At 44.9% G+C, this 21,075-nt stretch overlaps 1 protein-coding gene across 1 annotated transcript in view; it reads right to left on the bottom strand.

The window, feature by feature from the left end:
• The window catches only part of DNAH10 (dynein axonemal heavy chain 10), a 131,301-nt gene that overhangs the window by 88,859 nt on the left and 21,367 nt on the right, over positions 1-21,075 (bottom strand). The window contains exons 11-21 of the mRNA XM_060193269.1: positions 20,763-20,939; positions 18,702-18,827; positions 17,163-17,335; positions 14,135-14,286; positions 7,944-8,108; positions 7,662-7,869; positions 5,870-6,026; positions 3,974-4,450; positions 3,728-3,886; positions 1,676-1,792; positions 1,489-1,591 (exon numbers count right to left, since the gene is read on the bottom strand). Coding sequence (XP_060049252.1) covers positions 1,489-1,591; positions 1,676-1,792; positions 3,728-3,886; positions 3,974-4,450; positions 5,870-6,026; positions 7,662-7,869; positions 7,944-8,108; positions 14,135-14,286; positions 17,163-17,335; positions 18,702-18,827; positions 20,763-20,939 — 2,014 coding nt within the window. The remainder of the gene's footprint in view (positions 1-1,488; positions 1,592-1,675; positions 1,793-3,727; positions 3,887-3,973; positions 4,451-5,869; positions 6,027-7,661; positions 7,870-7,943; positions 8,109-14,134; positions 14,287-17,162; positions 17,336-18,701; positions 18,828-20,762; positions 20,940-21,075) is intronic.

Genomic DNA, 21,075 nt, shown 5'->3' with positions numbered 1-21,075 from the left:
TCTACTGAGGTGGCTTCAAGTTGGACGGAGCAGGGGGCCTGGAGCAGGTTAGGATGTCTGAAGCTGACCATGGGCCTGATGTGGCTCCCCAGGCCAAGTGCTGGGAAATGACTGTTCTTTCTGGAAACAGGAGCAGCCCCAATGTGGAGGCCTGGAGTAAGTCTAGCTGGGGTTGACTAGGCTGACAGAGATTGTCACCTGTGTCCCCAGCAGATAGGATCCATCACCTCCCTGTGTGCCTGTCACCAAGGGCAACAAAGCAGCCCAGTCTGCTGAGATAATGACACAAACAGATCACAGGATAGCAACTGTGTCCTCCCCACCAAATGCTGAGTGTTCAGAATTTCCAGGGGTGGGAGGCAGGGGGTGTGCACAGCCACCACAGGCATGGAAGTTTGGCTGGGAGGCTTACCCACGTTCATGGAACTAGGAAGTGACAGAAGCAAGATTCAAACTCATGTGGTCAGGCTCGGACAACTGGCAGCACCAGGAGAATGAGGCTATTTCATGGCTCTAAATTGACCTCAACTGGGTCTGCAGCACCCATCCCAGTCAGCCCATGAGGGCTTCATAATGCTGGCATCACAACACCCCAACTGCACTCCCCGTCCCCTGCCACAACCCTGCCAACTCCGGTGGCCTGCCTGCATCACAGTCTTCATGGATGCCCCCTCTTCCAGGTGCCAGTTCTGAGCAGCAAAATCAGTGGCCCGTTTCTTCTAAATTTCTAGCAGCCTCTACTTTGCATAAACTTCGTGACAATTATCAAATTCTGCTTGAAAGAAGGATTTTAATGATTTCATCTTTTCCGCCTTTGGGTCCATTTGGAGCTGACTGTGTGCGTGGTGATCTGTGGTGGTCCTGTTTCATTTGTCTGTACATTTCAGCCCCATTCTCCCAACACCATTCACTGAAGAGACTCTCCTTTCTCCATGTTAAGTTGTCCATAGGTGTGAGTACTTATTTCTGGGGTTTCAATTCTACTCTGTTGTCTGTGTGTCTATTTTGGTTCCAGTGCCAGGCTGTTTTGATTATATCAGCTCTGTGGTATAACTTTAGATCAGGAAGCATGACATTTTTTGACCTGTGTCCTTTGAAGAGCAGAAGGCATAAATGAAGCAGTCAAGGACTTAAACTCATAGAAGAACTCTCTAGGAATGACAGGAGGGTCTGAAGGACGAGAGACTGAGTTGATAAAGGAAGAAGCTGGGGTTTACGAGCTCTGAGCTACAGTAGGAACCTTTGTCTCTACCATGGTGAACCCTGCTCGATGGCACGTTCCTCAGAGCCTTCACACAGGAAGTGTCCAGTGAAAAACTCGAATTGACCTCACTTTTCATATGTGAGGCCATTGAAGTGACCCAAGAAGAGCATTTGAATTAAAACAAAACAAACAGCGGAGCTTTAAATCACAGCACAGTGACTACTGGCCACAACACCCATGAGTGAGGCTGCTCAGCCGCCCCGAGTCAAGGTGAACATCCTTACCTTTATCAAGATCTTCACCAACAGAGCCAGGGCCTTCGAGATAGAAGTGCTTTGCAAAGTCCTCTATCTGCTGTCTGAAGTTCAGTATCTCACCTCGGGTGATCTGTGGAAAACAGGGTTGCATAGACTGAGCATGATGGCTGTTACGTTTTTCGTCTATATTCAGGAAACACGAGCCTAAGGGTACCTCTGTGAAAGTTCTCTTTATGCCGCCAAGGGCATGCTCCACATTCAGCGAGTCATTGAACAGGTTTAGCCACATGCTCTCAATCTTGTCCACCAGTTCTTTCTCCGTATCAGAAGGCTGATAAAGAGAAAAGAAGGGGGAGGGGGACAAGCAGTAGTTGATCATCAATTTAGAATGAAAATTTCTGGCCCAGGGTATTTTTGGTAACCGCTGGTTACATGCTTTGGACAACTTCTTTCTTTCTCTCTCTCTCTCTCTCTCTCTCTCTCTCTCTCTCTCTCTCCCTGAGTCTCCTTGTATAATCATAATCCTATCTCCCCATCTGGTGAACCAATTTTTAACAATTTCCTGAGTGGCTCTGGAAGTGGTGCAGCGGATAAAGGACTGGGCTCTCAAGCATGAGGTCCTGAGTTAATTCAATCCCTGGTAGTACATGTGCCAGAGGGATGCTCTGGTTCTCTTCTTCTCTCCTTATTATTAGTAAGTAAATAAATGTTTTAAATTAAATATTTAAATTAAAATTATATATACATATACATATATTTATTTATTTATTTATTTAAAGAGAGAGTGTGTGTAAAAGGCAGAGGGGGAGAGTGAAAGAGGACACAGCCCTGAAGCTTACTTCAATGTGGTGAGAGGACTGAGCCTGCACCTTGATCATGCATGTCCAAAGCAGCGCACTGTCCAACTGATCTATTTCACCAGCCCCAGGACAGTTATTTGAATTAAGAGAGACAAACCCTTATAAAACAAAACTCATATCAGGCCAGCAAAACAGCTCACTTCGGTAATGTGTTGCTTTGCTATGTGCAGACCCCAGTTTGAGCCCAGCTCCCAAATGTACTGAAAGAAGCTTTGGTTCTGTGGTTTCTCTCCTTCTGTCTCTGTCTCTTTTTCTGCCTGGAGAAGCCAACCTGGAGCAGTGAACCCTGGAGATGACTTAAAAAATTAATTTAAGTTTTGCTTCTTAATCCAGCTGAAAATCAACTTAATTTTTTAGTTAAAATAAGATAATCTTGACTTGTTAATGCTGCCTTTCAGAAGTAAAAACAAGACTCCTCCAGTGAAATATCACAGCGTCCAATGTCTCCAATTTCCTCCAGTCGGTCCTGTCAACATCTGGATCTCAATCACAGGCAATTACAAGTCAATGGACTGAAACCAAGAGTCATACAGACAGGATAGGCAGTAACACACTGGGTTAAGCAAATATGACGTGAAGGGCAAGGACTGGCAAAAGGATCCTGGTTCGAGCCCCTAGCTCCCCACCTGCAGGGGGCTCACTTCACAAGTGGTGAAGCAGGTCTGCAGGTGTCTATCTTTCTCTTCCCCTCTCTGACTTCCCCATCTCTCTCCATTTCTCTGTCCTACCCAACAACAGCAATAGCAAAAATAATAATGGTAGGGGGTTGGGCGGTAGCACAGCTGGTTAAGCGCACATGGCATGAAGTGGAAGGACCGGCGTAAAGATCCGGTTTCAAGCCCTCGGCTCCCCACCTGCAGGGGAGTCACTTCACAGGCGGTGAAGCAGGTCTGCAGGTGTCTATCTTTCTCTCCCCCTCTCTGTCTTCCCCTCCTCTCTCCATTTCTTTCTGTCCTATCCAACAATGAACAACAACAATAAACACAACAAGGCTACAACAACAAGGGCAACAAAAAGGTGGGGGAAATGGCCCCCAGAGGCAGTGGATTCATGGTACAGGCACCGAACCCCAGCAATAACCCCGGAGGCAAATAATAATAATAACAACAACAATAAGGGTAACAACAAAGGCAACAAAGTGGGAAAGACGGCCTCCAGGAGCACTGGGTTCATAGTGTAAGCACTGAGCCCCATCGATGACTCTGGAGAAAAAGGAAAAAAAAAAAACCAAACCATCAACTCTACACGTTCACTATTCTAATCGACCATGAGCGTTGCCAGACATCCATACTGAATTGCTCAAAGTCATGAGCAAATCACGCCAGTCTGTCTGAGAAAGAGTTCTGAACAGGGTCTCTGTGAGCCAACCCAGGTGTAACATGCTGGAGGGGACAGAGCTGACTCACAAAGAGGTTGTAGATGGCCATGGTACGGTAGCGCTCCTGGACATCCCGGTACCGCAGCTCCATGACTAGAGACTTGCTCCTGATTTCTGCGATTGTTGCCAGAACAAACTTAAGATCTTCAAGGGTGTTGGGGCTCTTCTTCAGGTTTTTGGTCAGCAGCTAGAAAAAGACACGAAATACATGGGGACAAAATAGTGCCAAAGGAAGCCCCGACTTCCGTGGAAAGCGGTTCTCGCGCTGCCCCACCTCCATCTCCTCGTAGAGATTGTTGAGCTCCTCCTTGGCTGAGTCATTGAGAAGCTTGCCCAGCGAGGTCACCCAGGACTTGGCGTTCTCCTGCACTGTGCTTGCCAGAGGCTCCAGCTGCAGGCGGATGCAGTGCTCGTCCTTAATCAGGGGGTGTCGCAGGACCTCATAGGCGATCTTGGAGTAGAACTGCAGCTTTTCATCATAGGCCACGCAAGGAGGTTTCTTGGAGGCAAATTTCTCCATCACAATGGCTTTGTCCAACTTCCACAGAGGTCGATACCGCTTCCACTTCTGTAGGTACTTCATCAGACTGACCAGAATCCTGTGGATATTTTGGGGGATCATCACAGCTTGTTCAATGATCTGAGGATTCTGAGAAACATCGCTGAAAAAGCTTATGACGACAAGCTCTTCTTCCTCCCCCCTCTGAGGAGGGCATTCTATACAGCTGCCATTCATCCATCGGACGAAATGCTGCCAAGACAGAATCAGAGAGGGGAAATGGTGCTTTAGTATCTATTTACTTCCTGTGTGTAAATTAGTGCTATAAATCTTGCTAGTTATTCCTCTCCTGGGGATATATCCTAAGGAACCCAACACTTCCATCCAAAAAGATCTGTGTACACATATGTTCTTAGCAGCACAATTTGGAATAGCCAAAACCTGGAAGCAACCCAAGTGTCCAACAACACATGAGTGGCTGAGCAAGTTGTGGTCTATATACACAATGGAATACTACTCAGCTGTAAAAAAAAAAATGGTGACTTCACCGTTTTCAGCCAATCTTGGATGGACCTTGAAAAATTCATGTTAAGTGAAATAAGTCAGAAACAGAAGGATGAATATGGGATGATCTCACTCTCAGGCAGAAGTTGAAAAACAAGATCAGAAGAGAAAACACAAGTAGAACCTGAACTGGAGTTGGTGTATTGCACCAAAGTGAAAGACTCTGGGTGGAGGGGGGGATACAGGTCCAAGAAGAATGACAGAGGACCTAGTGGGGGTTGTATTATTATATGGAAAACCGAGAAATGTTATGCATGTACAAACTTGTATTTATTGTCAACTGTAAAACATTAATTCCCCAATAAAGAAATTTTTTAAAATCTTGCTAGTAATGGAAACCACACTATCAATGTACTTGCAAAAGTGACAATAATACTTTGTTCTTTCCATCAAGAGACAAGTCTCCCCCAACCCCACTCTTGCCTAGTTTTGAGATTTGACTTTACCAACATAGAAAGTGGCAGAAGTGACATTGTGAAAAGTCCAAACCAAGGGCTCAAATACACCTCCAACTTCTGCTCTCATACTCTTGACACCATGCACCCACCAGAGGAATGAGCCAAGGAGAACCCACAGCCCCCAGTCAGCAGCCAGTCAATCATCGCTATGTCACAGAGGCTACGGCTGCTACACCAGTGAGTGGGCACAGCTAAGACTAGAAGAACCACCCAGCAGAACCTAGCCTCTAGAACCACGGTTTACTATTTCGTGCCACTGAGATCTGAAATTGCACACTGTGCTAAAAAGACTCTTTTTTGTTTGTTTTTTAATTTTTATTATCTTTATTTATTTGGATAGAGACAGCCAGAAATCAAGAGGGAAGGAGGGGGATAGAGAGGAAGAGACAGAGAGACACCTGCAGCACTGCTTTACCACTCGTGAAGCTTTCCCCCTGTAGGTGGGGCAAAAAAGGCTAACTTTTTAAATAACAATAGCCATTCACTTCCCATGGTGGAAATGAATACAGCAGTAGGTTCCATATTTACAAAAAGAGAGAGAGAGAGAGATGAAACTAGACTGGACTGAAGGGGAGCCTGCACGAGTCACCTCCTTGGTCACCAGCCCAACAAGTCATCAGTGACACAATACAGACGTTTCTGCCATTACCTTGGTGACCTCCACGCAGTTCCTGACACAGTGGACACACATTTTGTCGATCTCCGTTGAGTTGGGGTGCAGGATGATTTCTGGTGCAGTCAGAATGGTTTCCGTTTGGAACAAAGGGACATTTCCAAGAACTAAGGAATTGAAAGACTGCAAATTCCTAAAAAGGGGTTAATAAAAATAATAATTATTATTAATATAATAAGACCCAGTCCTCACCGGAGTGAAATACAATGACAAGGATGAGCACCACAAAGTCACAAGTATAATGCCTACCATAAGGAAGAACCCAGTCTGGGGTTGTGAGCAACAGCCCAGGGTGGGTTTTATTATGTATGTATTTGTGAGCCTGTGTTTTACAAGCAGTTTGTTTCTACTTTGGGGAAGTTGCTTTCTGTTGTTGGAAGAGCCTTATGTTATTATGATGACTTCCCAAAGCTGTTTAACTATGATCCAGGAAAAATGAGCATTCACACACTTGTTCTGCCCGGCCCATCCTGCTTGGTTCTTTCTGGGATGGTCGAATCTGGCCAGACATTCTGGGGTGGAAGCCTTCCTTAGCCTCCAAACCTGTTCCCCTGCTTCCCCTCTCCCCCCAACCCAATCCAGTAGCCCCTAGGGCAGCCAGAGGAAGTGTTTGAAATGTTTAACACACTTTCCCTGGCTTGCTCACTCTGTCTCCAGACAGCCCAGTGCTCTCAGTCTGGGCTGGGGAGGCAACATAATGGTTCTGCAAAAGACTTATATGACTGAGGTTCTGAAGTCCAAGTTCAATCTCCAGCACCACCATAAGCCAGAGCTGAGCAGTGCTATAGTGTGTGTCTCTCTCTCTTCCTCCCGCCCTTCCTCTCTGCCTCCCTTTCTCTTTCTCTGTGTCTCTCTCACTAAACTAAATAAAATATTTTAAGTCTAAGAAGCAATGATAAGAAATCCAAATGTAGAAAATAGATTTAGGGAGTCAGGCGGTAGCGCAGCGGTTAAGCACAGGTGGCGCAAAGCACAAGGACTGGCATAAGGGTCTCAGTTCAAGCCCCTGGCTCCCCACCTGCAGGGGAGTCGCTTCACAAGCGGTGAAGCAGGTCTGCAGGTGTCTATCTTTCTCTTTCCCTGTCTCCCCCTCCTCTCTCCATTTCTCTCTGTCCTATCCAACAACGAAGGCATCAATAACAACAACAATAATGACTACAACAATAAAACAACAAGGGGAAAAATAAATAAATAAATATTTAAAAAAAAGAAAATAGATTTAGAGCTATGCTGTCCTGCGGCGACTGTCTGTCCTCGGGGCCACTGACATGGGGTGAGGGGTGACTTCCTTTGCTGAATGCCAGAGGCTTGAGGCAGCATGAGCCTTAACACTAGGAAAGTCATCTCTCCTCCCACAAGGACCCTCCACCTGAGAGTAGACTTCCGGTCCAGCTGCTTTGCCCTCTAGACCCCACAGGCTGTCCCCTATAGCTGTCCACAGGTGAGGGATGCTCTTCTTTTTACACACATACACACACACACACACACACACACACACACACACACACACACACTGTCCTCAAAACACACAGCATGGGGGCCGAGTGGGGCACACCTGGCTGAGCATACATATTAGCATATACAAGGATCTGGGTTCAACCCCCCAGTCCCCACCTGCAGGGAGAAAGATTCATGAGTGGTAAAGCAGGCCTGCAGGTATCTCTCTGTCTCTGTTCTTCTATCTCTCCCTTCCCACTTGATTTCTGTCTCTAATAAATAAAAATAAAATAGAATAAAATAAAAACACACAACATGAGGCTCAGCTTACTTGAGAATGAGCTTAGTCAGGACCTCATAGATCCTGTTTTCCCAGTACTCATAGTAGGAGGCCAGCTTGGGGGCCATGCCCGTGTTGGTCTGGACCACCAGGCCCTCGACTTTGGTCAGCAGAGGCCCTATGGCGAGGTACCACCTGACCATGTGGTCCATGTCCTTGGCCCGCTCTAGGTCGATGTGCTCAAAGAACTCCTTCACGCCTGTGGGGGAAACATGTGGTGAGCTTGGAAAGAGGGTGGTGTCCACAAGGAAAGAAACAAGACACTGAACCTACCTGGGAGTTCCTCCTCGCTTTTCGCTGCTGGATATTTAAAGAGATTTACGGACTCGATTAAGGTGAGCCTGGAAGAGATGTCATCTGCGTTCTTATGAATCTGATGGACAAGAGACTCAAATTTCCCGATGGCCTGTTTGCACCGAGTTATGTAATCGGCAATACCTTGGTAGGAAAGGGGGAAAAGAATGCTCTTTGGCTCTCGAACTCTTTCCTCTACATATCCTGCCCACCCCTTCCCTGACACTAATGCTAATACCCCTTCTCAGTGTGTGTGTTGGGGGGAGCATTCTACCCCTTCCACCTCTCTGGGACTTTGAGGTGGCAAAAATCTACTCAGCACCATTGGGGATTGGGACAGGAAGCCCCCTGATAAACAATGCCACCTTGACATGATCAGATAAAGAATCAAGGAGAGGGTTCAGGCAGTGGCACAGTGGGTTAAGTGCACATAATATGAAGCTTGAGGACCTGCGCAAGGATCCTGGTTTGAGCCCCTACCTCCCCACCTGCAGGAGGGGTGACTTCACAAGTGGTGAGGCAGGTCTGCAGGTGTCTGTCTTTCTCTCCCTCTCTCTGTCTCCCTTCCTTTCTCAATTTTCCTCTGTCCTAACCAACAACAACAGAGGCAATGACAACAACAATAATAATAACGACAACAACAAAGGTAACAACAAGGGCAACAAAATGGAAAACATGGCCTCCAGGAGCAGTGGACTTCATAGTTCAGGCACCAAGCCCCAGCAATAACCCTGAGGCAAAAAAAAAAAATCGAGAGGGACAGAAGGTCCAACACTGCTTTCTTCTTGTTATCAAGGAAACCTGAACCCAACACTCCACAGTCCTGCCCACAGTTTCCTCCAGTCTATTTATTGCTTAGAACAGTAAATAGCAAGACCCTCAAAGTGCTCCTGGGCTTGGCAGGTACATTCTCAGATTGTTATTTTTATTTTACTGTGTCACTGAAACTTTCTAACAGCCCTCTGAATTTGGTATTAAGCTTATGCCCATTTTACAGATGAGGGGACTGAATTTCCATAAGACTGAGCCACATGGGCATAGCTGGACTTTTCAGGCTGGAACCCACGATCTTAACATGCATATTGCCCATACAAAGGAGAGGAGAGAAGAAAAGAAAGAGAAAAGGTAATTAAAAGAGATGAGATTTGGAGCAAGAAAAGGGAAGGGGGAGAGAAGAACAAAAAGACAGATGACTGAATAAAGGAGTTATGGGAACTATATTCAGTGGACTGCTACTCTGAAACTGAAGGAGATGATATTGTGTCCTTTGGGACAAAATGGATGGAACTGAAGGAGATTACGCTTAGTAACATGAAGACATAAAGACAACTACTGGAGTTTCACTCATATGTGGAATATAGAAAATTGAACAGAAGAAGAAGCAGGGAGCAGGAAGAGAAGGAGGAGAGGGAAGAGGAGAAGAAGCAGCAGCAGCCACCTCCACCAAACTAAATCTGCCATCATATAATCTTGTAACCACTAGTAAAACTTTTTTTTAATAAAGGACTAGGCAGTAGTACACCCAGTTGAGCACACATGTTACTATGAGCAAGGACCTGGGTTTGAATCCCTACTCCCCACCTGCAGGGGGAAGCTTCACATGCAGTGAAGCAAGTCTGCAGGTGTTTCTCTGTCTCTCTCCCTCTCTAGCTCCCCCTCCTCTCTCAATTTCTCTCTGACCTATCAAATAAAATAGAAAGGAAAAAAGTAGCCACTGGGAGCACTGGGTTTGTCGTGCAGGATCAAACCCCAGCAATAATCCTGGTGGCAATAAAAATAATAATAATATCAAAATTAAATTAAAGTTTTAAACTATCAGAATTCAAAAAGAAAGAGTAAAGAGAAACTTTCATTTCCAGGCTGTACATTTCCTTACTCTTCTTGCTAAAATCAATGACAAGCCCTGCATGTTATCTATAAAGCAAATGAGATTTTTTTCATTGCCCCCCCCCCCACAAATGAGCTGAAAGGTAGTGATTCCTACTGGTTAGAGACCTCAGGACTATAGAAATGAGGTCTGTAGTCAGTATGTGGGCTTCCTGGGACCTGTTTTCTCATCTATATATCAGATCTGGAGCTGAGTTAAAGGACTGTGTAAGAGACATCCTAGCAAGAAAGAAAAATGTCCAGAATCTCTGTCCTACTCCAGCCAAATACCACAGACAAAACTGAGAGCTGTCCCCACCCCAGAAGTAAGGCCCAAGCAGGAGGCCTGGACTTGCCTGCTATGATGTCACCCCTTGTCCCCTTCCACCATGGCAGAGCTGGCACTCCCACCCTCCCAGTGGAAACGAGACCTCCCTCTCCACAAGGAAAGAAGAGAAAGGCACCTGGATTCCCACCTCTACCAATGATAACAAAGGAAAACCCAGGTATTCTCACAGGGAACTGCAGCATGTCCTCAGCAGACCGATGCTGAAGACAGGGCCAAAGACAGCTCTGAGAACAGAAAGGAAACAGTAAAGGAAGGACACATCAGGAAGAAGCACAGTAAGAGAGAAACAGAGAAATTCAATAGGCTTTCCTACTCTTCTAGTGCTGTCCATACTAGATGCGGTGACAGCCACAACATGGTCTATTGTGTTACTGAAAGGAGGAACAGGCCAAGTCCATGATTATGACTGGAGATGCCAAAATTCCTCTCTCAGTCACTAACAGGACAATTAGAAAATTTATGAGGGGGAGTCAGGCGGTAATGCAGCAGGTTAAGCGCACGTGGCGCAAAGCGCAAGGACCCATGTAAGGATCCCGGTTTGAGCCCCAGCTCCCCACCTGCAGGGGAGTCACTTCACAAGCAGTGAAGCAGGTCTACAGGTGTCTATCTTCCTCTCCCCCTCTCTGTCTTCCCCTCCTCTCTCTATTTCTCTCTATCCTATCCAACAACGATGACATCAATAACAACAATAATAATTACAACAATAAAACAACAAGGGCAGCAAAAGGGAATAAATAAATAAATCTTAAAAAAATTTTTTAAAAGAAAATCTATGAGGGTGGAGAAAGACTCCACAGTCTAGTAAAGGTTTTTAGAGTGTTCTACCCAGCTAGGTAGGCTACATATTCAAGTACCCACAGAATATACACCAAAATAGACTCTAGTCTGGGGCCTAGTGTAAACCTCAATGAATTTTTTAAAAATGAAATTACATAGAGTATGATCTTCAACTACTATTGACTCAAACTACAAGCCAATGACAAAGAAAAAAGGAAAACCTAGCAATTGGCAGATATACAACAAACTTCTATAGAAAGTCAAAGAGGAAGTCTCAAGGGTAATTTTAAAAACCACACTGAACTGGATAAAAGTCAAAGCACATGTAAAAATTTGTGGAGGACAGCTAAGTCAGTACTGAGAGGGACATCTTTGCACGGCACCCAATGCTAAAAAAGAGGTCATCTCAAATCAATCACTGGAGCTCCCACCTAAGGAACCCAGGAAAAAAGAAAAAGTGAAATTGATGCAAAGCAAACAGAAGTAATAAAGATTAGAACAAAGATCAATAAAAACTGAACAAGTAAAAAAAAAAAAAAAAAACAGAAAAATCAACGAGACAAAGAGCTGGTTCTCTGAACAGACAGTTCAAACTGACCAATCACAAGCAAGCATCAAAAAACTAACCAAGGGAGTCAGGCTGTATCGCAGCGGGTTAAGCGCAGGTGGCACAAAGCACAAGGACCGGCATAAGGATCAAACCCCGGCTCCCCACCTGCAGGGGAGTCGCTTCACAGGCGGTGAAGCAGGTCTGCAGGTGTCTATCTTTCTCTCCTCCTCTCTGTCTTCCCCTCCTCTCTCCATTTCTCTCTGTCCTATCCAACAACGACAACAACAATAATAAGTACAACAAGGGCAACAAAAGGGAATAAAAAAAAAACTAACCAAAATAAAACCAACCAACAAACAAACAAACAAACAAAAAAAAAAACTAAGAACAACTCTACACACTACATGTGATAGCCTGCCCCAAACAGAACACTGCCTACAAATCACATAGCTCAGTAAGAAATCGGTAGTCTGAATAGATCTACAGTTATTAAGAAAACAGAATCCCTTTAAAATAAGGGGGAGGTGAAGAAGGATAAGGGAAGGATGAAGAAATAACCACACTAAAAAAAAATTTTTTAAAAAAAGACCCGTGCACAATGACAGGGGCCAGGCAACTTGGTTAGGCATACAAACCACAGTGCACAAGGTCCCAGGCTCAAACCTCTGGACCCCACCAACAGGGGGAAAGCTTCACAAGTGACAAATCAGTGCTACAGGTGTCTCTTTCTCTCTCTACCTTTCTATCTCCCCTTCCCTTCTCAATTTCTCTCTGTCTCTATCCAATAAAAAAGAATTCTGAAAAGAAAAAATTTCCTGTGTTTGTAGAGGCTTTATTCATCACTGCCAGAACATGGAAGCAACCAAGATGCCTTGGAAAAGGTGACTAGGAAGCCAACTATGGCACCTTGATACTCTGGAACACTACTCAGCATGGAAAAGGAGCACTGTTGATAAACATAGCAATTTGTTTGGCTATCCAAAGAGTTATGGTGAGGAAAACCATTTAAAAGTTATAAGTACATTCCGTCATCTACATAAAACTCTTCTCAAAGATGTGATTTATGAGAGAACAGAAGGGAGAGAACCAGAGCAACACTGGGGATTAAACTCGGGGCCTCATGCCTGTGAGTCTACTGCTTTAACTACCTCCAGGGCTGCTATATGGCACTTTTAAGGGTTTTTTGTTGTTGTTTTTATCTTTATTTATTTCTTGGAAAGAGACAGCCAGAAAAACAGAGGGGAGGAGGAGAGAGAGAGGGAGAGAGACAGAGAGACACCTGCAGTCCTGCTTCACCACTTGTGAAGCTTCCACCCTGCAGGTGGGGACCAGGAACTTGAACCCAGGTTCTTGCACACTGTAACATGTGCATTCAACCAGGTGTACCACCACACAACCCCAGATACTTTTTTAAAATCAGAGCACTGCTCAGCTCTAGCTTATGACGGTGCTCAGGATTGAACCTGGGACCTTGGAGTCTCAAGCATGAAAGCCATTTTTGCATAGCCATTATGCTGTCTCCGCAGCCCATGATTGATAGAAAATATAGAATGGATAACAAACAGATGAGTGATGGCAGGAATTTGGGAGAAATGGTATGACTAAAAAGGGCAGCAGGAGGACTCAGCATGGGCTAGAAAGTTCTGTGTCCTGATATCTGGGTTGTGATCACACCACAGAAGTTCCCCTTTGGGGCTGTGGAGGCAGCATAATGGTTATGCAAAAGACTTTCATGCCTGAAGCACCAGAAGTGCCAGGTTCAATCCCCAATACCCCCATAAACCAGAGCTGAACAGTGTTCTGGCAAATAAACAAATAAATAAACTTCCCCTTGCAGGAGGGAAAGGGAAAAGACCCTGAGGGTTCTTCTGCATTAATTATAACTGCATGTGGATCTATAATTATACCAAAATTACATTTTCTATATCTAAGAATAGTCCCACCGCACCCAGGGAGCCTGAATGCTGTGGTATCTTTCCCTCTCTTCGCTTCTCTCTCTGTCTCTGGCTTTTTTTTTCCCTTTGCCTCCAGGGTTATTGCTGGGGCTCAGTACCTGCACTACAAATCCACTGCTCCTGGAGGTCACCTTTTTTTCTGTTTTTATTGCTGCTGCTGCTGCTGTTATTGATATTGGGTAAGGCAGAAAGAGATTGAGAGAGGAGGGGAAAACAGAAAGGGAGAAGAAAGAGACACCTGCAGACCTGCTTCACCGCTTGTGAAGTGACCCCCCTGCAGGTGAAGAGCTGGGGGCTCGAACTGGGATCTTTGTGCTGGTCCTGGGGCTTTGCACTATGTGCGCTACAGCCCTGCCCCGTCTCTGGCTTTCTATCTGAAAAGGTCAGCCTAGAGCAGTGAAGCCAATAAAGGTTATTTTTTGCAGAGAAAGTTTTGAGCACAGGGACAAAGTGGAATCCCACCTTTTCACCGCCCCCAACTACGGCCATGAGATTCATTCTCCATTTCACAATTAATGCTCAGATTGTACGTGCTAGCCACATATATATGTGTGTGTATGTGTAAGTTATATGCGTGTGTGTGTGTGTGTTATAATCTGCCCCAAACCATCCAAAAGGATTTTTTTTTTTGCACTTTAAATCTGAAAGGCAATTGACAGAGGGATCACATTACCTAGTGAGTTCCAGTTTAACCTCTTATATCCGGATCTAAACACTCTCACTAATTCCTGGGAGTGGTCATCAAGGAGAAGAGACTCCGCCTCATTCAGCGTCCCTATGATCATGTGGTAGTGGTCCAGCATCCGCTGCAGCCCTTCTGTGTACCTGTGCATCACGGGAAAGGGACCAGCATGAGGACTACACCTCGGAGCTGGGTGTGTCTAACACAGAAAGACAGCGGCCCAGCCCAACTGTTCAGACTGAGGAACTGCAGGAATTCAAAAACACACTGCTCTTCTCACTTTTGGAAAAATCTTGATTTTTTTTTTTTCATTTAAAATTATGGGGAATCCATCTTGGATAGAGCTTAAAGGAATCATGTTAAGTGAGACAAGTCAGAAACAAAAAGATAAATATGGGATGATCTCACTCATAGACAGAAGTTGAAAAACAAAATCAGAGGGGGAAATACGTATTTTATTGTATTTTATTGTATTGTATTTTATTGTCGACTGTAAACCCTGATAAAAAATTTTTTTTTAATGATGGGGAAGGGGAGTCGGGCAGTAGCGCAGTGGTATGTGCACGTGGTACAAAGTGAAAGGACTGGCATAAGGATCCCAGTTCGAGCCCCCGGATCGCCACCTGCAAGGGAGTCACTTCACAGGCAGTGAAGCAGGTCTTCAGGTGTCTGTCTTTCTCTCCCTGTCTTCCCCTCCTCTCTCCATTTATCTCTGTCCTATCTAACAACAATGACATCAGTAACAACAACAATAATAACTATAACGATAAAAAAACAAGGGCAACAAAAGGGAAAATAAATAAATATTAAAAAACATTTTTAAAATGATGGGGAATCCAGGAGCCAGGCGGTGACACACCTGGTTGGATGCACATATTAAATGCGCAAAGACCAGGGTTTGAATCCCTGGTCCCCACCTACAGGGGGAAAGTTTTGCAAGTGGTGAAGCAGTGTTGCAGGTGTCTGTCTCTCTCCCTCCCTATCACCCCTTAACTCTTGATTTTTGGCTGTCTTGATTCAATAAATAAATAAATAATTTTTTAAAAAATGATGGGAAGAATAAAGTCCCAAGCCAACATGTGAGAGCACCCGCACGGGGGAAGCTTCGTGAGGGATGGATCAGTGCTGTGGTATCTCTCTTCTCTGTGTGTGTCTCTCTCCCTCTTTCTGAAGGTTAATAAAGTCTACAGGAGTGATAACCCTGGTGGCATAAGTAAATAAACAGATAAATAAGATGGGACTTGGACGTAGCTGGAAAGGTGGGGAATGAATGCCTTGAATGCATGAGACCTTAAATTTAGTCCCAGGTCCTGCATAATAAGAACAATAACAAACATCATAAGTGACAGAGTGGCACTCTGATATCTTCCCCCCTCCTGTGCACCTATGCAAATACACTGACATACACAAGTGTTTATAGCATCACTTCTTTTGTTGTTGTTGTTGTTGTTGTCTCCAAGGTTATTTCTGGGGCTCGGTGCCTGCATTGCAAATCCACTGCTCCTGGAGGCTATTTTTTCCCTTTTGTTGCCCTTGTTGTTTATCATTGTTGTTATTATTATTGTTATTGCTGTCGTTGTTGCTGGATAGAACAGAGAGAAATGGAGAGAGGAGGGAAGATAGAGAGGGGGAGAGAAAGACACCTGCAGACCTGCTTCAACTCTTGTGAGGTGACCTCCCTGCAGGTGGGGAGCCGGGGGGGCTTGAACTGGGATCCTTAGGCCGGTCCTTGCGCTTTACACCACCTGCACTTAACCCTCTGTGCTACTGCCCAGCCCTATAGCATCACTTTTTATAGTAATCCGAGCATGGAAGCAACCCAGGTGCCCAATGACAGATGAGTGGTTAAGAAAGTTGTGGTGCATATACATATTGAAATATAACTCAGAGGACCTAGTGGTGATTAAATTGTTATGTGGAAAACTGGAAAATGCTATGCATGTACAGACTATTGTATTTTACTATCAACTGTAAACCATTAATCCCCCAATAAAGAAATTAAAAAGTGAAAAAAGAAATATAACTCAACTATTTAAAATAATGAAACCCAGGGCAAGGCAGTGGCGTAATCAGTTGGGTGCACATGTTACCATGCACAAAGACCTGGGTTCAAGTCTCATCTCCACCTGCAAGGAGGAAGCTTCAGAAATTAAGCAACGCTGCAGATGTCTCTTTTCCTCTCTCCCTCTCTGTCTCCCTTCCCTCTCAATTTGTCTCTACCAAAAACATAAATTAAAAAAAAATTTAATGATAGTGGTCTGGGAGGTGGTGCAGTAGATAAAGCATTGGATTCTCAAGCATGAGGTCCCAAGTTCAGTCCCCAGCAGCACATGTACCAGAGTGATGTCTGTTTTTTTTCTCTCTCCTCCTGTCTTTCTTATTAATAAATAAAGTCTATTTTTTAAAAAAGAATAAAAAATTTTAATGATGAAGTCATCTCCTTTGTGTCATCTTGAATGAAACTTGAAGGAATCTTGTTAAGTGAAATCACCCAGAAGGAAGATGAGTATCAGGTGATTTCACTTACTAGCAAAACTTAAGAAACAAGGAGGGAAAAGCCAAACCCGGGGAACTTGGGCTAGCTGTGGTCTGTTACAGCAAGGCCAAAGGGTGGGGGGGGGGGGACAGAGAGGGGACTGGGGACCCAATGCACTTGGTGGAGGGAACCTAAGCTAGTGGTGGGATTAGTGTATAGACACCTATCACTGAAAAATAAAACAAAATCTTGACAGAATCAAGTCCCAGGCCAACATATGAGAGCACCTGCATGAACCTGTAACTGTCTTCTAAATCACTATAAATAAAAATCAACAATAAACTTGTTTGTTGTGAGTAAATAATCACATTTTAAATATCTTTTAATTTTAGTGTCTAAGGTGGTAAATACCCATAGCTAGAAAATGCATGAAGATGAAAACTTTTGGTTGGGGGAAGGGGGAGTTCTGGAGCATTTTTATTAGCACAAAGGGATCTCAAGACCAAACAGTCTACTTCTGATTTAAGAGAAGAATTGCTTTACCTAAGAAACTTGTCTTCCTGGAGGGCGACATTCCTAGCTAGTTCAGGGACAGGGAATCCCAGCTGCTCCATGTATTTTGCTTCATTAATAATCTCCTTGAGAGTCGGTGAGAAGTTAATTACAAAGACAGACTTGTCGGAGACTACCCCAGTATCCTCGTTCAGGGTGGACGTCTGCAGGAGAAATGTTCAATAAGTATGGGTAGGGCAGTGGTCCAAGGAGCAATCAGGTTAATACAACCTAGATCCATGTGAATCTGTTGGAGATGGTTGCAGGACCCTTGAGGCCTGGACATCTAGGCATTGGCTAGAATTGACCAGCATGTATGTTTTGTCCGGTGAACAGATTTCATAGGATTTGGAATCACCCACATTCCAAAGGAGGCGGGGCGACAGTTGCACATGAAAGTCCAGGATTGAGGCTTCCCGAGAAAAACTAGAACAGCTAAACACACATGACAATATGACAAGGACAGGCTGGAGGTGAGGAGATGTGAATGAACCAGTTCCCACCTGGCACTGGTCTTTACTCATTCCAGTGCCTACTGGAGAACTATAGAGACCAAAAACCTGAAACCACAGGCCTAGGGCTCTCTTCCCCAGCAGCTGACTTTGTAGTCTTTGCTCCAGGCCAGACTGTGTGAAAGATAAAGATGAAACCCAGGAAATAGGTATCTTTCTGGGAGGTTACAAGGACCAACTACAGGGGGAGTTGGTAAGAAATAGCTCACTGGCTAGGGAATATGCCTTACCATGTGTGGCCTAGGTTCACACCCAGAACCACACAGGGTATTGTGGCGCTGGTGGAAGTTTCAGTGTTACAGTATCTCTCTTCCCGTATCTGTCTGTCTGTCTCTACCCGAAAAAGTTGGTCCTGAGTGGTGACGTTGTACATATGCAAAGCCCCAGCATTCAAAAAAAAATAAACAAACAAGTAAATAGTCAACTGTAAACTATCTCATAGATTAAAACTCTGCACACTGGGAACTGGGCAATAGCACAGTGAGTTAAGTGCAGGTGGCACAAAGCACAAGGACCGGCATAAGGATCCCAGTTCGAACCCCAGGCTCCCTACCTGTAGAGGAGTTGCCTCACAGGTGGTGAAGCAGGTCTGCAGGTGTCTATCTTTCTCTCCCTCTCTCTGCCTTTCCCTCCTCTCTCCATTTCTCTCTGTCCTATCCAACAACGATGACATCAATAACCACAATGACTACAACAATAAAACAACAAGGGCAACAAAAGGAAATAAATATTTTTTAAAAACTCTGCACATTTATGTCATTCTGATCCAACTCCTTTTACAAATGGGGAAACTGAGGCTCAGAGTGGTTCAAGGAGACAGAAGGGCTGCCCCGCTTAAGGGCCCATTTCCTAACCGGAGCAGTATGACACCTCCCTCTCCCTCCTTCCTGGCCAGCACTCCTCTGCCCTTCTCTGTCATTGATTTTGGAAATGCCTGTCAGTTTCACACGTCCACAGATTAAACCTCAAGCATGTGTCAGCGTGTCTCGAGTGACCGGGGATGCCTGGAAGGAAGCACCTTGGTCAGCAGACTCTTTTTCATGAGGACCGGGAGGATCTGCTCCGTGGCATCTTTCCACTGCTCGTACTTCCTGTCTTCGTAGTCCTTCATCGTCCTTCCCACTTCCAGGTATTTTTGTTTCACCTGTCAAAGAATTTGAGCATCTGTTACTTTGTCCTTGGGAGGAAAGTTTTCTTCTCTCAAAAAAGTAATGATCTGTTATACATTTTGCAAACAGGAAGGAGACATGTAATTGGGAGTGTTTGTTTGAGATGGAATGACCTGAAATCTATCAGTAGGGAATTAGAAAACTGTAGTTCATGGGGGTATTTACAGTTCTTTTGTTTGTTTTCGTTTTGCCTCCAGGGTTATCACTGAGGCTTGATACCTGCACTACGAATCCATTGCTCCTAGAGGCCTTTTTTCATTTTTTATTGGATAGGACAGAGAGAAATTGAGGTGGGGGGGAGAGGTAGAGAAGGACAGAGAAAGATAGGTGTCTACAGACCTGCTTCACTGCTTATGGAAGTGTCCCCCCTGCAGGTGGGGAGTTGAGGGTTCAAACCCAGATCCTTGTGTGGATCCTTGTGCTTAGTACTATGTGTACTTAACTGGGTCCGCCACTATCCGGCCCCTTTACAGTTTTTCTTAATATTTACTTATTAAAGTAAATGCTATTTACTTTAATGAGAGAATGAGTTACAGGAAGAAATACCAGAGCACTATGCAGCTATGGCTTATGGTAGTGTGGGAGATATTGGAGCCTCGGGCATGAAAGTCCCTTTGTAAAACCATTATGCTGTTTTTCTGCCCATAGTTCCAGTTTTAACTGCTTTTGAGACAAGTGGAAATTGTGTAAAATTCAGATTTTGCCCGCGATAAATACTTGGTAAGTTTTACTGGACACAGACATGTCTGCTTATTTACATATTATCTACAACAACTTTCTTGCAAAAATGGGAGAGCAGCAAGACCATCAGATGCCCCCACCACACACACACACACACACACACACACACACACACACACACACCCTCAAATATTTGTTCTCTGGACCTTTCAAGGGAAGGTTTGGCAGCAAGTTCCTGTGGTACAGCATACAGAAATCTATGGGTGTGGGAAGGAGACATTTACCAGAAAGAAAGTGGTTATCCTTCAAAAGACAATAGAGACCAAATTCTGGGAGAGCCCGGATGCTACCTGGATGGTGTCCTCTGTACTGTGATAAAAAGGGGGGAGAGCATCGGGCAGTGGTGTACCCGGTTGAGTGTACACATTATCAGGCATAAGGACCCAGGTTTGAGCCCCTGCTCCCCATCTGCAGGGGGGGAAGATTCATATGCAGTGAAGCTGGTCTGCACGAATCTGCCTTTCTTCCTCTATATCTTCCCCTCCCCTCTGAATTTCTCTGTCATATCAAATAAAAAAGAAAAGGAAAAAGGGTGAGGGTGTCTGCTAAGAGCATTGAATTTATAAATTTATAAATATCAGCACTGAGCCCCAGCAATAACTCTGATGGCAGTAAAAGAGATGGGGGTGGGGGCGGGCAGTAGCACAGTGGGTTAAATGCATATGGCACGAAGCGAAGAGACCGGCATAAGGATCCCAGTTCGATCCCCCAGTTCCCCTCCTGCAGGGGGGGTTGCTTCACAAGAGGTGAAGCAGGTCTGCAGGTGTCTGTCTTTCTCTCCCCCTCTCAGTCTTCCCCTCCTCTCTCCATTTCTCTCTGTCCTATCCAGCAACAATGACAGCAATAACAACAATAAAGAACAAGAGCAACAAAAGGGAAAAAATGGCCTCCAGGAACAGTGGATTTGTAGTGCAGGCATCAAGCCTCAGCAGTAACCCTGAAGGCAAAATAAATAAATAAATAAATAAATAAATAAATAAATAAATAAATAAATAAGATAAAGGGAGTGAAAGTATTGGAAGGTGGTTTTAAAATCAGAATCTGAAATTAGGGACACAAGAAAGGCCTTCTGCGTTGCACATGTGGGTTTGAAGCTGAGCTGCTTCTCACACGGGCAACTCCAAGCAGCCAGGAAGTGCCCCAGGGGATGGCTCAGCAAAGCCACCTGCCTCTTGTCCTCGGTCAGTGTCCATGATCTCCTCCACCTCATGGAACCGGAGGATGGTGTGTTTGATCCGATAGAACAGGGAGCGCTCCCAGTAGATGGCACCTGCCACTGGGGGGTGGTTCTTGTACAGTGGAGGGTTCTCGAGGTTTTGGACAAAGATTTTGTTGACTATGTCGATCTGGAAAGCAAGCAACATTCTGTATCAAACATTACTGTTAGCTAAGAAAGATTTGAAGTGAGATTTGGATCTTTAAAAAAAAGAACATGGGTCAGGAATGGCCTGTTAGGTGGAGTGCCTTTCCCTCCCTAGCACT

Source organism: Erinaceus europaeus, chromosome 6, assembly GCF_950295315.1.
Source record: "Erinaceus europaeus chromosome 6, mEriEur2.1, whole genome shotgun sequence".
Classification (NCBI taxonomy): domain Eukaryota; kingdom Metazoa; phylum Chordata; class Mammalia; order Eulipotyphla; family Erinaceidae; genus Erinaceus; species Erinaceus europaeus.
The sequence above is the reverse complement of the archived record's forward strand: the minus strand, read 5'-3'. Positions and strand labels throughout refer to the sequence as shown.